Source organism: Manacus vitellinus, unplaced genomic scaffold, assembly GCF_001715985.3.
Source record: "Manacus vitellinus isolate BGI_N305 unplaced genomic scaffold, ASM171598v3 scaffold_44_pilon, whole genome shotgun sequence".
Classification (NCBI taxonomy): domain Eukaryota; kingdom Metazoa; phylum Chordata; class Aves; order Passeriformes; family Pipridae; genus Manacus; species Manacus vitellinus.
Genome location: NW_021940565.1, coordinates 2,483,392 through 2,499,633, shown reverse-complemented (window position 1 = coordinate 2,499,633; position 16,242 = coordinate 2,483,392). Strand labels below are relative to the sequence as shown.

Sequence of the window (16,242 nt, the reverse complement as noted above, 5' to 3'; positions counted from 1 at the left end):
CCCCCCGAAAATTAAAGCCCTTAGAAATGGCTCCTTTTAACTTTTTAGCTGAGATGATTTTAAGATGAATGTACAGTTTACTCAACTTATTTATTTCTGTTTATGTAGTTCTGTCAGTGGATGGCACGAGTGGTGCCAGGAACCGTGCAATGAATGACCATGAACTGCTAAAGCACCGTGTTCTTTCTGCTCTTAACTGTGACCAATAAAGATTATTTTTAAGAGATGACCCTAGCCTGGAGTGGAACCAGCAGCAGAGGTATGTTCACAGAACAGTGTAGAGCCTTATAAATTGTTATTCTTGAGTGTATTTTAAAATTAAGATAAAAACACCTACTGCCTGGTCACCTGTAGGCGACAGGAACAAAGTAACTGTTACTTTGACAACAGACTCAAACCTCTTAGTATTCAGAATACAATATCATGGAATGTTTATCTCCACACAGTAGAAAAACAAACAATATACAAACAAATATACAAAATTGGCAGTATACAGACTGACAGCTCAGATCCACAGTAGTGCCCATTAAAATACATCAACTCCTTCCAGCCACTTACTGTGGAACATGGGCCGACATCTCACCCCTCAGTCCATTTTGGCACAGGTACAGTGCAGTGTTTTCTTCTGCAGCACTCGTGGTGCAAAGGCAGCTCTTCCCTCCCTGCAGGGAGCTGAGCTGGCTCCTTGTCTGAGCCCCGAGGAGCCCTTACCTTGTGCTGTCCCTGAGGGTGGCTATGGCTGCGTGCAGGGCCTCCAGCTTCACTGCCAGCCACGCTGGGGGGGGCCCCTTCTGTAGCAGCAGCTTCACAGCCTCCACTGCCCCCTCCATCGAGCCCACTGCTGACTGGTACTGCTCCTCAGAGGGGGGGTGACAGGCTCTTTTGGCCAGGGGCTGCAGATTTCAGTAAAAATCAAACATCATTTTAGTGCTCTGTGTAAGTGATCAGCCCTCACCCAAGTGCAAGAAAACCCTTAGATAGAACAGAGCTGCAAGATGCCCTTGTCCTGTGAGAGTTCTTGCTGCCTGGCAGGCACTACAGACCATTCAGGCCTTATTAAGGGCCAGGAGTGCTCGTGACCTTTTTTTTTTTAGACTGTGGAGGGCAGCAAGGCCATCTTGAACCTCTTCAGAGACTTCCCAGAACTGACAGAAATCGACAGTAGGGCCCAGATAGTTTAAAGGAGCACATGTACCTCTCCTGTTGACTCCAGTTCTCCGTCCCCTTGCAGAACTTGTGCACTCCAGGTAATCCTTTCTTGCTTTGTGCGTTCTACTCGTGCTGCTCTTGTCTCTTCTACCTGCCTTCTCTAGGGAGAAAACCACAGGAGAGGTAACTAAACCAAGGCAGCATTACCAACCTTCATAGGCTCAATTTACATGCCAGAACAAAAGGGAGGGAGGGAGACAGTTTAAGGTGCAGCTCAAAGAGAGTATTTGTCACACACTTTTCTGATCAGGAGATTAAAGTTACCTACAGCTCTGGTTTAGCATTACTGGCAGTTATCAGTTCTATTGAAAATTATCTGCTTGTCAAAAGCTGCTCATCAGAGAGCCCTGCCTTAGGTTACAGGACAACATCCACCCCCTTCCACAGTGTCTGTGTTCTGCAGCAAAAGCCACCTACTCTTAAGAGGGTTTCTTCTAATATGCAAAAAAGGACTAAGATGTTTCATACGTGTTCATTTAGATTTCAGAAACTCATCCAAGAGAAGTGGGGAAGGAAAGCATACCAACCAAATGATGAAATCCCTGTCTGCAATTTAATAAGTTTTTTGTTTAAGGAGGAAAAAGCAAAGCATTTAAACCAAAGTTGGGAAGTACTGAAAGAGCACCGTGCATAGGAATGGCAGTTGTTAATTCTGCTAATTAAAGTAAGTAGAAAAGTTTGACCAGATCCCAGTGACAACAACTTGTTTTAAACTTATTTTTAATCACCATGCAGACGATGCAGGTGTAGACACAGGCTGTTTACTGCTCATAATGGGTGTACAGTATCAACTGAGAAAGCAGTAAAGTGGTTTAGCAGCTTACATACCTTAGCTAGAAAATTAACAACTTTGTTCTTAGCTTCTTCAGAATTAAGGCACTGAGGAACAACATCTTCATGGCTTGTTTCCTGTCAGAAATGTTAGCAGTTGATCAGTACATTGATGTTAACAAGGGAATGGACAAAGCAAAAAATCTTCCTATGACAGTCCCTGCCCTCTTGCAACCAACGTAAGCACCCAGTGCTTAATCTTCCTTCACTTCAGCTCCTGAAATCACTTCCAACTGCACTAGCTCTCATTACTTTTGGTGTGCAATAGCACCTGTAACACTAAGACCCAAACTGCATAATGAAGAGCAGCAGATATTTAAGACAGGAGAATTTTTGTGCAGTAAAAGTTACGGGAGCCAAACACGTGCACCCAGAGTTGTGCTCTGCTCACCTCTGCAAAATGTGTGAACGCCTCCAACGCGTGCTGGTGAATCAGCCAGCTCTGGTCAGCCAGCAGAGAGGCAAACAGACATGACAGCTGGGGCACAACCTGCCTCTGCAAGAGGAACAAACATGCAAAGAGTTAGTTGTGTGTGTCTTACCATCATGATTTATTACTGAAGAATGGCTCTAAGGTCAAGAGACAGGTTTGGGAAATGCAAGAGTGCTACTGCCCTGTCTGGCAAAAAACCCCAAATCACTGTGAGGGAGGTGACATGTTCTTTCTTCCTAGAGGTTTAAATGTCAGTCTGGTGAGAACAAAAACAGTGAATAAACCAAGCATCTTCCATGCACTCAGCATGTCTTCATGAAAAATAAACCTGCCATAGACCACTAATAAGTCTCCAAGATGTCCTGGCACTCCTATACGGATTTAATGGAGTGTATATTTAAATAAAAGGTGTATCTCTTCATCAAAAGACTGAAGATGATTTCACTAACACCACAATTACATTTACCTGTGCTTCTTGTGGTATAAACACCTTTCCCATGGAGGACAGAAAATCCACCATCGCTAGACGAACATGATCCGGGGGATCCAGCTGGAAAAGGGAAGACTGCAGTGCAAATACCTGTGGAAAACAAACTGCAGTGAGGCTCCATCAACAGACTGCAGGTTAAAATGGTGCTGTCTCATCTTTAAATCCAAAGACACTGAGAAAACTGGACTTAAACCAAAAGGAGGTGCTGCACCTCAAATAAAACGGGGTAAGGTAAAGCTGCAGTGTGCAGTTTAGAGAGAAATGAGCAGGCTCCACACAGCACATCCACATATCTCAATATCTTACAGAGTAACTGGAGATTTTCAAAAGCAGTGTTAACCAAAATGCCATATGCTTGGTTTAAAACCCAGGAAAGTAATCAAGCAAGAAATAAAACTAAAAACTTTCATGTGTTAAAAGGCAGCCAGACCATGAAATAACTCATTTAAGATTTCAGCAAATCACGGAGAACTTGGTTTTCATGAAGTAAATTACTCATAAGAAGGGATTTTTTTTACCTGAGTAATCAGTTGAGCATCTAATGCTTGGATGAAAAATTCCAAAAGGTGAAGTAATAGACACAGTGTCTGCTGGAGACATGGCTCATCTGAGACCTTCAAGAGATCACAACATTGCATTTTAACTTATGGAATAACTACTTAAGAAAGAGTTTCAAGTCATAGTAGCGTTCCAAAATTCTTAGTCTGCCTTCACACACGTAAAACACTGCATTGTAAGCAGAAGAAAATAGTACAATAGTCATATCAATACTTCTAGGTAGTCATATTTTACAAGACCCTTTTCTTTGATTTTTATTAACAATATTTCTTGGCCCTTGTCTCCTTCCACCACTCACTAAAACAAGCAGCTAAAGGTTATCTGGACTATTTCTTTTCACTTCTTAGTTGCCAAACGTCCTCATGAGCTGAGGTTGGAAGAGACCTCTGAAGGGGCACATTGTTGGTTCCTCTTCACCCTCACTCTCAAACTTCCTTTTTTAATCAGAAGCATGAACCATGGCAATCCTTTTTTCTTTTCTTTATGCAGCTGCAGCCATGAAGAGGTAACACGGTTGCAAGGGCATTGCCTGACCCCCTCAAATCTGGGAGGAGGGTGTGGGTTTCCAGGTGCCAGGCTGTGCACTAATCAAACCACTGTGAGTTTTGTTCACATTCCAATGAACACTTAAAACAGACCAAATTCATAACTGGTGTGAATCAGAATGAGGAGTTTCAGATTTCTCCTTGAGCGAGTCTGAATCTGACACTGAGTAACAGATGGAGTCACAAGGAGCCACATATGTAACATTCAGGAAAAGTCAAACTCAGCTTCCCAGAGCACAGGCCTGCCCAAAACATAAACCAGCTGAGAGCAGATGGGCAGCACAGTTACACTGTGCTTTACAGAAACAGTCCAATCCAAGGAAAACAAATTAGTAACAACAATGTGAAGAAATAGCACCAGCCTCTCAAAGACATCATATTTTCAGCACTGGAGCAGCAAATTCTCTTACCTGCTTAGCCTGGAGAAGAGTCCAGAACTGACTGAGCACTCCCAGGACAGATGCCTTAAGTTCTGCCTCCAGAGTGTCATCAGCAAAAGTGCAGGCAGCCAGCAGGACAGAAAGGGCAGTGTTCTAGGAGGAAAAAATGTATAAGACAGACCAGAAAAACCTACATGTAAAACAACCCAAAACCCCAGGCTCATGTTAAACATCTAAAATGATACAAGGTGGCAGGAAGCCCAGTGTGCTGTGTCAGCTGTACAGCACAGCTAATCCAGCAGCCCACCAGCCAATAAAGCTTCCAAAGCAAGGAAACCATCCCTTACTCCTGCGAGGCTCACATTTGCTGCACTGGCAGGAGGAATCTGGCAGCAGACACTTCATGTGGAAGCCTCTGGTTTCTCACACTCCCTCGCCAAGGAGACCAGTGAGCATCTTTCAGATTTGATGCTGTGTAAAACCAGCCAGGACTTTAAAACTTAAAAGCAATTGTATCCTAAGGTATAGCATAAATCAGAAATTCTAAACAAAAATACATGTGCTCACCCAGAGAGCAAACAACTAGAATAACTTGGGAACCACAAGACCTCCACTGTCACAGCAGAGGGTCCTGAGGTGCTGTGTGCGAGAAGAAAACGTTAACATGAAGAGTTCTTGCTCATGCATAGGCCAATTAGGCATGGAAAAAACACTCTGAAAAACTGAGGTGACAGCAACAGAATCCTTACAGTTTGGCAATCCAGAGCTCACAGATTTTACAAAGAGAACCAAATCATCTCCTTTACCACGGGTGGGAGTTCTCCCAGGGCGCGCCTGCTGTTGAGCCATCGCCGGCACCGCGTGAGCGCGGCCACGCACAGCTGACCTGCCACTCGCTTCCTGAGGTCGGGATTCAGGGCCCTGAGGGATATGTGCTGCCACACAGCCAAGTTCTCCACCTCCTCTGGAAGAAACTTATGAGCAAATTCTACCTGGAAACAAAAGGTAACAGAAGCTAAGTAGGCCAGAAGACAACTTGATAACCTCTCAGAAAGCTGGTTTGCTTTAGATATATTACATGGAAAAAAAAAGTGTAAAACCTTTCACTTTAACAAAATTCAACTTTTTATATAAAAAAGTTGTAGAACTGCCACCTCCCTTGTCACATATAGGACATCAGAATGATTAAACGACTTAATTCTTTCAGCTGCTTGAAGCAATGGCCCCAGTGAGTAGAAGAAAGGGCTTTGGCCTCTCCAAGGTACGAAGAGAGGCACTGACAGGACAGGACACTGCTCTTGATACCTGATGTCATGAGAACACTCATGAACACCAGTCACAGATGCAATGCCAGGACACACAGTTTTCAGCAAATCTCCCAGATTTGCTGTTTTCATCCTTAGTCAGAAAAAGGACTCCACTGCTGCCCAGCAAGACACTCAGAAAGGTGTGCAGTCTGCACAAAGTGGGATCCACTGTGACTCAGTAATAACAACTACAATACCAAAGACAGTGGGTGAGCACTCATCTTGGCACTTCTGAAAGAGGATATTTTAACACAGGCCACTGGTTCAAATCTCTTCTAGTAATGACAGAAGATGCTGGTGCTGTACTTGCCTGGTGGTCCGGAGCCATCATGAACAGCAGACGCCTCAGCAGGACACCCAGGGCAGAGACCTGGTAACAGTCACTGGGCCAAGCCTTTAGCTGCATTAGCATAAAAGGGTAATGCATCCAATTAAATTAAGGAAAAAAAATCACCACTAAGCAAATAAATTCTATACAGAACGTTCTAGGAGTTGCTATGTGGGATCATGTTGGAAATACCAGGCATATTGTTTTATATTTTTACTGTACTGCTTTTGCTAATTATTAACCCAGTTTGAAGAATTGAAACAATCTCAATTTGGATTTAAAAAAAAAATTTAAAAAATCCTGTCTTTGGTCATTTAGAAAGTTTGCCAGTATAACTTGGATTAAAACTGGTGCCAAGCTGCAAATACACTGTGGTTCTTACCAAGTGGGCAATCACATGAACGTGGTGAGCACACAGTTCAGCTGTTCCATACCTGGAACATGAGAGACAGAAGCTTGTCAGTCTGTACTTCCTAGTCTTTTACAGAATATATACTGTAAACCTTGTCTGAGAAATGGCCTGAGAAATTTCCTCTAACATATTTCAGCTTGATTTGCAGACACAATTTACTTGTGATAACCATTCCAAAACACAATTATTAAATAATAGAGAAAGTATGATCCCTTTACTTGCATGAATGGAAAAATGGCTAAGCCATTTCTGCTTCTAATTTTCAAAATGTGCTCTAAATCTGAAAATAATCCAATTCTGGGAAAATTTTGTCTTAAAAAAAAATCTCTCAAGGAATTATGTACAACAACAGAATGAACTGGATCTGTGGAAAACCTGCCTGACCTGCAATAAGAGCATCTTACCGGGCAAGGAAGCACCATGAGTCCATTGCCAGCAGAGATGTGATCATGCTAGAACCCAGCACTGCATCCAGCAGGGCATATTCCTGAGGAGAAAATACACAGATGTACATTCATGCAGAAACTGCAGGCCTGCTACTACTTTTACTTCACTAATTGGTACAGAACCCAGGAAGAGTTTCAAGCTTATCCAATCTAAAATGTTTGAAGAACTCTTTTTTTATACTCCATATTCAGCTACACCATCAAGTGAGCAGCCACACCTTTAGATCTGCACACTTTGAATGCACATGTGCATCCACCTCAGTGGCCTGGGGATCCTTCTCTTGGAGACATTTCATCATGTGCATCCCTTCTTTGCAAGGCAACTCCTATGAAAAAAACAATGTATTGCCAATTTTCTTTCCAGCTTTATTGGCAACCTACTAAAAACCAAATGAATAATTTTCCTCTTTTACAAACACAAATTTTGCCTGAAAGAGGAACACAGCATTCAGAAAACAAACAAACAAACAAACTGCTAATTAGGGCTGTAATTTTTTGTGACAGCTCCTAACTTTATCAAGGTTTACATTTATCTGGGGGTACTTCTGTCTGTGTGCAGTAAAAGTGAAAAACTTTGAAAACATTATGTAACATTAATTAAAGCCCAGAATACTCCTCTTAAGTAGAAAATGTTGCTCATTACCATTTTATGATATGTTTTTAGCTGGAATCACAACAACATAGTCTACTCTAAACTTAGTATAGACTAATAAAAACAGGTAAAGTTAATACAATTTGAATACAGCATAAAAGAAAGCACTGAACTTTTATGATGATTTGAGCTCCCTCCCTCTGAAAGAGAACAAAAATTTCCAATGCCACTGAAGTCCTCAGGAACTCTTTGAAGCCTTACTTCCCCCCCTTTCCACAAGTGACATTTGCTGGATAACTCAACTCCAGCCATGTAACTGTGTCACAGCTGCTTTCTACAGAACCACTTCTTACCTAAGCATCAATTCAGGGCTAGGTCATTAAAAAGAACCCATTCTTTTATATATAACCCATTTTTATATATAAAAACAGCTGAAGAGATGATAAGCAAAAACCAGTCTTACCAGCTGAGGGAAGTGTGATGGGAGTGTGGAAGCAATGAAGGAGCACAGGTGGACACAGACATAGTGATAGAGGGTGATGGGAACTGCTGGCTGCCCAGTACTGATCACCTCTGGCAAACAGACAGGGAGAGAAAGCTCACCAGGACATTGCTGGAAACTGAAGAAGAGAGCTGAAAACAAAGACAGGCTGCAAGGGGAAAAGAAAAAAAAAACAAAAGAGAAATAGTTGGGTTACAGATACGTAAATCCAAAATCCCGAAGAAACATCTGCACTATAAAATCTTAGCACTACAAAAATCTTTGACAAGGAACAATGGCAATAACTTCAGTGGTTTTACACTAAATTTTTGTTTCTGACTACCTTCCTCTTTTACAAGTCCAGGTGGTTGCTTGAGGGTTCAGGCATAAAAGTTTGAGATTTTAACTCAGTGAAGCATCAACAAATTAAAAACTTCTCTCTGTTCTTATCCTGGAAGTACTCTAAATACCATTCCTTCCCTGAAAAAACAACGACATCTCTGGTTCTGTATGCTTCCCTCCTGAGGCACTGCACATCAGATCCTGTTTGTCTTGGCAGAAGGAAGTAAATCCATGGAGTCTGACAAATTTTACTACTCAGTTGCATGGGGAACTCCAGCAGCTGAGCCCCTCTGTTTGCCTGTATGGAACGATTGCTGTGGGGAAGAACTACAGCAAAAACCTCATTAGTACCTTTTTCCTGTGTTCCAGAGAGTTTGCACTTCCTCAGGCTGAGAGGACAGCTTGTCCATGATGGTAACCAGGAGGAGACACTGGGGCAGCTGCTGCTCAGGAGGGAGACCTGCAGAAGTTTGTTTTCAAACGTGATGCAAGTTGCCCTGGTAAATACATCACGTGTCTAAAGTGGCTTATAAAGCAAGTGTAGAGGCAAACTGATGAACTATCTCAGCCATCCCAGAATTATGACTTGTTGGTCTGAGCACAAACCAGGGAGAAGGGAGTGCAGAAACAAAAAGGTGGTAATTTTCCAGTTTGAAGGCATTCTGCTTTCCACAGCAAATACTTAATTTAGGAGAAAATGGCTGTCTTCCCCCACGAACAGTACAGCAGAAAAATTTCAGCTTCCTTTGAAAGTTCGTGGCAAAAAGTGGATTGAAATTATGCAAAAAAGGAGAACTGACAGGATGTCTGTTAACCAGGTTAATACTGAAGTTATTGTGAGTCTTTTGGAAAAGATGAATTCAGCAACCACATGAACTATGTGTTACAAAATTCATCCAATTCAGCATGGAACTGCTCATATCACAGTACTTACACAAGAACTACAGACAAGCAAACAGGTACAGAATATTTCTTGTGGTTCAGAAAGTCAAAATATCAGTCCCAATCCCCTGCAGATGTTTACATAGTACCACAGCACTGGTAGCTGTATTTTCAACCTACCTAACTTTTCACTTAACACTTGCTCCATGAAAGGACTAAAGGGAAGAAGCTGGTTGATAAGAGGATCCAGAGCCACGAGAAAAACCCGGGATATTTCCTCTCGATGAACTTCCAAGATCTCTGGAGCATAGAGACTGGGAGGAAATTTGCTGAGAGGGAATGGAAAAAAACAGAAGTTAAATATTCTCAGTAGCATTTTCAGTAATATTACTTTTTTCCAAAAGAACTACGAAGAAGTAAGTTTATTATTTCCTTGTTCTTGTCAAATAAAAGGCTCCCCATTTTAGAATACCTGTTATAGTCCAAGAGCTACAACTCTGCATTCAGCTTTTAAACTTAGCATCACAATCCAATATTTTACTAAACCTTGAAAGAAAACCTTACAAGCTCACAGAAAATGCATGTAAAATACATAACATCTATCAGAAGAAACATGTCAAATAAAAAAGAAAAGCCAACAAAACACCCGTATACACAATTTGACAGTCATAAATGTAACAGCACTGACTTAACACATGACACTAAAAGGGTACCACAATTTCTTTGAAGAGAGAAAACCTTGGGCAATAAAAAAGAAAAAATAACAAAGAGGAGAATAATTCAAAAGAGATCATGAAATGAAAACCTTCCACTCTTGCAGCTTATAAAGTGATGGTAAAAATGCTGCCTTGCTACTCAAAAATCCTGTCCAGTTTCCCTGAGTGAATAAAAGTTTACAACCTCGCACTTGAGAAAGATCTACAAGGTAAGTAAAGCTAAAAGAGGAAACTCATCAAAAAATATCCCCCCAATCTTGCAGTGAAACACGCAGCGAACTCGGGTGCACATCACACCAGAGAACGTGGCTTGAATTCCAAAAGAAGGGCTGAAATCAGCACTCAGATTTCAGAGGGTAAACTATGATTAGTAGAAAGCCCATATTCCCTTATTCTTCCCCACCACTGCAGCAAACAGAAAGCAGAGTGATAAACCACAGTGATAAACCACTTGCAGACCTTTGTTCTATGAACAAAACATTAAAAGAGCGTTTGCTTCTAGGGGAACCAGAGTCCTCTTGTGAGATTTCACAGGACTATAAACACACTGTAAAGCTAAGAAAAATGTCAGGATACTTTGTTTCTGATCCCCTCTTTCTCCGGGATGAATGTTTCCATACTTTGTCTTAAAGTAGAAATGATCTGTCACATGTCACTACTGACACCTGCATTTAGTGTTGGATTTTTTCTTTCTTATATATTCTTATATTCTACACATAATTTGTTAAGAAATGTTGACATAAGTAATTTCAACAAAGTTAATGGTTTGTCAATATGGGACATGCACAGCACTGATCAAGAATGGGATTAAGGTGACTATATCACACAAAAATGCTTAATTCATTAAAAAATATTTTTGTTTTCTATCCATGAAAAAAAGATGACAACAGCTTTGGAACAAGAACTGTATTTCTATATCTCAGAATACTTTAACTTTAAGAAGGCAGTAAAGAGATGTTATTAAGATACTATCAATGATCAATTATTTGTACTTCACCTACCTGTATATCTGAAGAAAGAGCTGATGTAACTGAGAACAGCAGTCAGAGAAGTAAGCAAGGAATTCCTGCAAAAGCCATTAATTTTGAATGGTACTTTCAATATAAAAGACATCATTAATTACACTTTTTGTTCAATTCAATGGTTCAAACAACCAACAATTCTGGAAACTCGGCCACTCTGGCCATCAAGATGGACATCTCCTACCAACTCCAGGGTGATATTGCATGAAGCAGTTTATTATACTTGTTTTTCTGGGAAATCCCTGCTTAGGCTTGGGAGAATATAAAGGTGGAAGAACTACAAGCAGGTTACTGGACGTTAATTACAGATGTTAATTATACCGCCCATATGGGATAGTCATAAATTGTTAAGATATTGTGCAGTACAAAGTTATTCCATCTGCAGAGCAGGGGCTTGAACTTAATCCTAACACAGGCTTGGAGTACAGAACCTACCTTGGTGTAGTGTACAAGGGAATTAGCAAAGAACCTGCACAGTTTGACTGTCTTCTGGAATAGCCTTAAGTCAGTGCCCTCCTGTGCAGAAGAAGCAGTTCTAAAAGTTAATATACAGAGTAATACAATAAGAAAGGAAGTTAGATTGCTAACAATGTTCAAAACCTATTTCACATTTGATTCTCTACAGACTCTGCAGCTAAGGGGGAAAAATTTTAAAAATATTTATTATGCCTCAACATTTTTAGAGTAATATTCAGAATTGGAAGGTTATCTTTTGATTGACCTTGGGATATTGTCAGTTCAGGAAATAATTTCTCACAGAGTATGGTGAAAACTTAAGTGTCTCACAAAACATCCTCAATCTAAATAAAGTGATGGGCCTTACTTTCATGTGGTTTCAAAAGAATAAGGTATTCTGCCCACCACATGAAATAAAGAAAACCCAAAAAACCAAACCCAATCTACTCCAAGCAATAATACAGCACAAAGAGTTTATCCTCCTCAAGTTCACTGTCAGCTTTGGGAGCTTTTTAACTCACCTGTATCTCTGACACCTTCATTTGCTCAGCCAGCTGCAAACAGGAGTCAAAAGACAGAAGAGTGTCCTTGCACAGGCCCCCCAGGATGTCGCTGTGTTTCAGATGGCACTGCAGCAGGGAGTGATGCTTCAGGCTTTGCCTGCAAGGTAGGAATATAATCAGGTATTTAACGGTCAGAAGTGACCATGCAATGAATTCTTACAAATCCAAATGATTTGTTTAGGCTTTAGTACAACACTGATTGGTGCAATATCTCTGTAGGCTGAAAACAGAAACTCAGAGAGAACAACCCTCTCCACAGCCATGACTGAAACAGAGGAGAGGCAGGATGAAAGCACAAGACGGTCAGTCAAGCCAAAAATGTCTACAAAATTGCAGGTAAGACCTCTTAATATTATTTATTTAGACAACAGTGCTGCAAATTTTCTTCTGCCTTGCAATACAAAAAGTATTGCAAGTTCCTATTACTTTTCACACCCATTCCTACCTACTTCCCCTGGCAGTGCTTGAGTACTACTCCTAGCTAAATTTCTAAATTGAATTGCTAAATTTACTGACCAAACAGCTAAAGTGAATTCTCTAATTTCGATTTTATTTGAAACTCTGAACACAAAGCAATTGAAACCTCCATTATTTAAAATTACAGTTCAGTGACATACTTGATTATGAACTTCCACGTGTTGGCGTGAAGAGCATGGTCCATATTGGAAATGACAGAGCATATCTCCAGCACAGTGTGGATCACTAAGGAAATAATAACAACAAGAGTTAAATCACATTTATGAGTTCACAGCAATCCCAAGCACTAAGAGAATACCAGCACACTGACACTGAATTGGGAAAATGGCTCAATGTCTAAGAGCTGCCCCTATCCTACAAACCTACACAGCATGCCCCATCCCACAGAGGAAGTTTCAGGAGAACAGAAATATTTCAAGCTTCAAAATTCTGCTTTTTGAAAGGCTGGTCAGGACAGCAGGAACTGAGCACGCTCAGTAACCTGTTTTAAGAATTCAAACATACTCTATAGAAAAACATGACTAAGCAAGACTGAAAAAGTGTTAAATCTGCACATACTTGACACTATATCTGTGATGTTATCTTCAGTGGATGCAGAGCCCATGGAAATCATATCAACTAGTTCCATCAGCTGCTTCTGAAGGGAGTAAGTCTCCTTGAACATAGCTTGTAGGAGGTCAGAAATCAAGTGCAGGTGCCCACAGTACACTGATTCACTATCCTGCAGAAAATGGGAAACGAGGTTTAAAAAGAAGTTCAGGAATCACAGCCTGATTTTTCACATGCTAAAAACACCAAGAGCTTTGTCATACATTCCCCTGGGAAAAAAAGAACAAGGCACAGATGTACCTACTTTAATTCAATATACAACCAGGGCTGCAGTTTCTGCTCCCACCCCCTGATCACTAAATGTAAAATGTCAGTCACCTGCAGCCTCATTGACAACTAATGAGGTCTGCCTGGCTCTAGTGAATTTAGGGGGTTCCAGATTAGGCCTCCACAGGTGAACTTAAGATCATATGATAAACGTCCACGGGTAAACCTAAGATCACATCTGACAATACAATACAATGTTAGCAACAAAGGAAGCAGCATTCCAAGTATTTCCCAATACTTTCAAATCAAAATTGTTAGATAAAGGTGTGGCACTTGAGTTTAATTCCTGACATGGAAAACTGAGGTAAAAAAAGAAAGACAGAATGAAAGGCAACCAAAAGCTCCCGTGTCCTTATGATAAGCTGGTTTTATTTTTACTGCTTAGAGGGAATTACTGTTGCATCTGAAAGTCCAAATCTGAAAATGACAGATGTTACTTGTAACCAACAAAGAGATGCCAATCTCCATTTTCAATCCACTCTGGAACTTGCACAGAAATAAGGTAAGTCACACCATGCTGGGAACCACTGATAGCTCTGAAAATCCTGCAGCCATTAGGAGTGCACAGATCTCACAGAGTACTCCATTCATGAGCAAAATGTTCAGTGAACACTGATGCAAAACATGGAAAGGGCACAGTCTGAGCCTCTCACCACCAGGTCATATTTGCTGGGCACACAGCTGAAAAATCATCTCTGTACTTGCGCGATAAGCGAACCATTTAACAGCTAAATTTAAATTAAAAGAGTTCGACAACAATATCATTTCAAAATAGGATCTTCTTGCAAAGCGAGTGCTTCCTAAACCCCAAGGAGCACAGGGATGTTTCTCCTTCCAAGAGAGACCTACCCTGCAGTGTGCGAAGGAGTTCTTTATGACGTAGAGCAGGGAGGCGGGGAGGGAGCGGACGCTGCCCAGGGGCACACACTCCCGCACGGAGCACACGGAGCGCACACAGCCCGTCAGGGTCTCCAGCAGCTGCACCACAGTCTTCAGGCAAGAACAAACAACAGCAGTCAATGCAATAACCTCCAAAGCATCTTTTCCCTGCTGAACTGCACCTAGATTTATATGGCATTTAAAGTTCACTGTTTGCATAAGTAGTTTGTTAAAAACGGATGAAGCGCCATAAAATAATACTGAGCAATTCCGTATGTACTGTGAGAACTTTATATATCTTTTTGACTACTGTTCTCAGCTTCCAAACATTTTAAAACTGAGAATTAAGTGACTGTACAAACAAGTGTCAGATTCACTCTTTAAATACGGTGAATCACATGCCATTTGTGTTAGTAACTTCAGCAGAATTTGAGATGATTTTTTAAATTATGATTAGCATCAGGTGATGGATGCAATCAAATCATTCATAAAACGTTAATCGAATTTCAGCTACAAAGGAAGATTAAATTACATTTTAACCACCAGTAGGTGGCAAAAATATTCTAAAAACCCCTCAATAGCTCAGGTAAAAGCAAAGAATGATGTAAACATTCCTTTGACAGGAACAGGACTTGCCTGTAGCAGATTCCTTACAGCACTGCATAACTCTGTGCTGTGGCTGGTTAACCCCTTGGCCTCGCTGGATAACTCATACATCAAGTTATCAAAGAGCTGTAGAGTCTGTCAGAAGGAAACAAAACTTAAAACATTTCATTTATGAAGGTACACATGCAAATAGCAACACTGTTCTGTATCTGCTTGCTTCCCTGGTATGGAAGCACAGGCTACAGAGAGAACTCCCAGAAAAAATTAACACTTTCCAGCATTTCAGTCACAAAACATGATGTACCAAGAAGCACAACCTGTATGGTTTTCCCAAATTATAGACATAAGCTGTTACTTTTTCTAAAGTATGTTAGGAAATAAACCTCCCAGCTAATATATACCTCTTTCTACCAAAGACTTTTTTAACTCAGTTAAACCCCCATAATTTTAAGAGGATTTTCGTTTTGTCTCAGAAAAATTGTTTATTTGTTGATAATGATCATTAACATTTTGAATACATTAAAAAAAAAAGGTCAACAATCTACAAACAACATTAATTTGTACTTTAGTTTTGGTCCTTGGACATTTGATGAGTGTTAGTGTTTTCACTGCAAAGACAGTGAGGTGCTTTCAGGCACATACAAGATAAGCAGGATGTGCCTATTGTTACACATTTTTCTTGTAATCTCCAAAATTTGTTACTTGACATAAAACAAGAGAAATGGAAATCAAATGGCCACTTTTACTGGCTTCTTAAAATGGACAAGCTGAGGCCTAAAACTTAAATCAGTAATTTGGCACTGCTTTACTTCACTTAAAATGCAAGCACTCAAGAATTTTAATAAAACTACAGCCAAAAAATCTCCATTGTTTCATCAAAAAAGAGAACATATGTTAGGCCAGTATGGTCTGAGAGTTTATTCACTATATTAATTCACAAGTTTCACAACATTTATTAATGATACACAAGTGTTGGGTTCTTCAGTTTACTTGTCCTGAGAAGCTACCTCAAATAAAAATTCTCCACCTTGGACATTTTATAAAAAGACCAATCTTCTCAAAAAGAAATAAACCCCAAATCTCTTGCTGAATGTAGAAAGAATATTGTATATTTAAATCTCTCCCTACTGTAAAGAATGAGAACAATCACAGAAACAATCCAACACAAAACTGTGAAAACTCTTAAAGGGTAAAATTTTAATTTTGAGGTTTGTATCCTACACAATAACTATATTGTGCAATCTCAAGAAAGAATCACTGCATTATAAGCAGTGATTTTTAGCACTGGACCAACTGACAATTCCCCAGTTAATTGGAGCTGTCCTACCTTAGGCAATACTTTGGAGAAAAAGGTTTGTTCCAAATCTTCAAGGCTGATATGGGGCAAAAACATTTCAGTCAGGATCCTCAA

The 16,242-nt window shown here is 40.4% G+C and overlaps 1 protein-coding gene and 1 long non-coding RNA gene across 2 annotated transcripts; one reads left to right on the top strand and one right to left on the bottom strand.

Annotated features, from left to right (window-relative positions):
- Positions 1-58: 58 nt before the first annotated feature.
- On the bottom strand, positions 59-16,236 carry CUNH1orf112 (chromosome unknown C1orf112 homolog). Its single transcript, XM_029962245.1, has 22 exons — positions 16,159-16,236; positions 14,862-14,966; positions 14,196-14,336; positions 13,029-13,191; positions 12,611-12,695; positions 11,952-12,090; positions 11,410-11,490; positions 10,954-11,018; positions 9,417-9,565; positions 8,706-8,814; positions 7,995-8,181; positions 6,898-6,980; positions 6,464-6,515; positions 6,064-6,153; positions 5,253-5,438; positions 4,477-4,599; positions 3,482-3,577; positions 2,940-3,053; positions 2,432-2,536; positions 2,038-2,118; positions 1,196-1,309; positions 59-893 (listed from the first exon to the last, which is right to left on the bottom strand). The coding sequence occupies exons 1-22, from the start codon at positions 16,222-16,224 to the stop codon at positions 708-710; spliced, it is 2,520 nt and encodes an 839-aa protein (XP_029818105.1). The 5' UTR covers positions 16,225-16,236; the 3' UTR covers positions 59-707.
- Positions 1,007-13,843, top strand: LOC108640810. Its single transcript, XR_001921504.2, has 4 exons — positions 1,007-1,247; positions 11,981-12,097; positions 12,224-12,329; positions 13,732-13,843. It is a non-coding gene; the product is annotated as an uncharacterized LOC108640810 (long non-coding RNA).
- Positions 16,237-16,242: the final 6 nt, after the last annotated feature.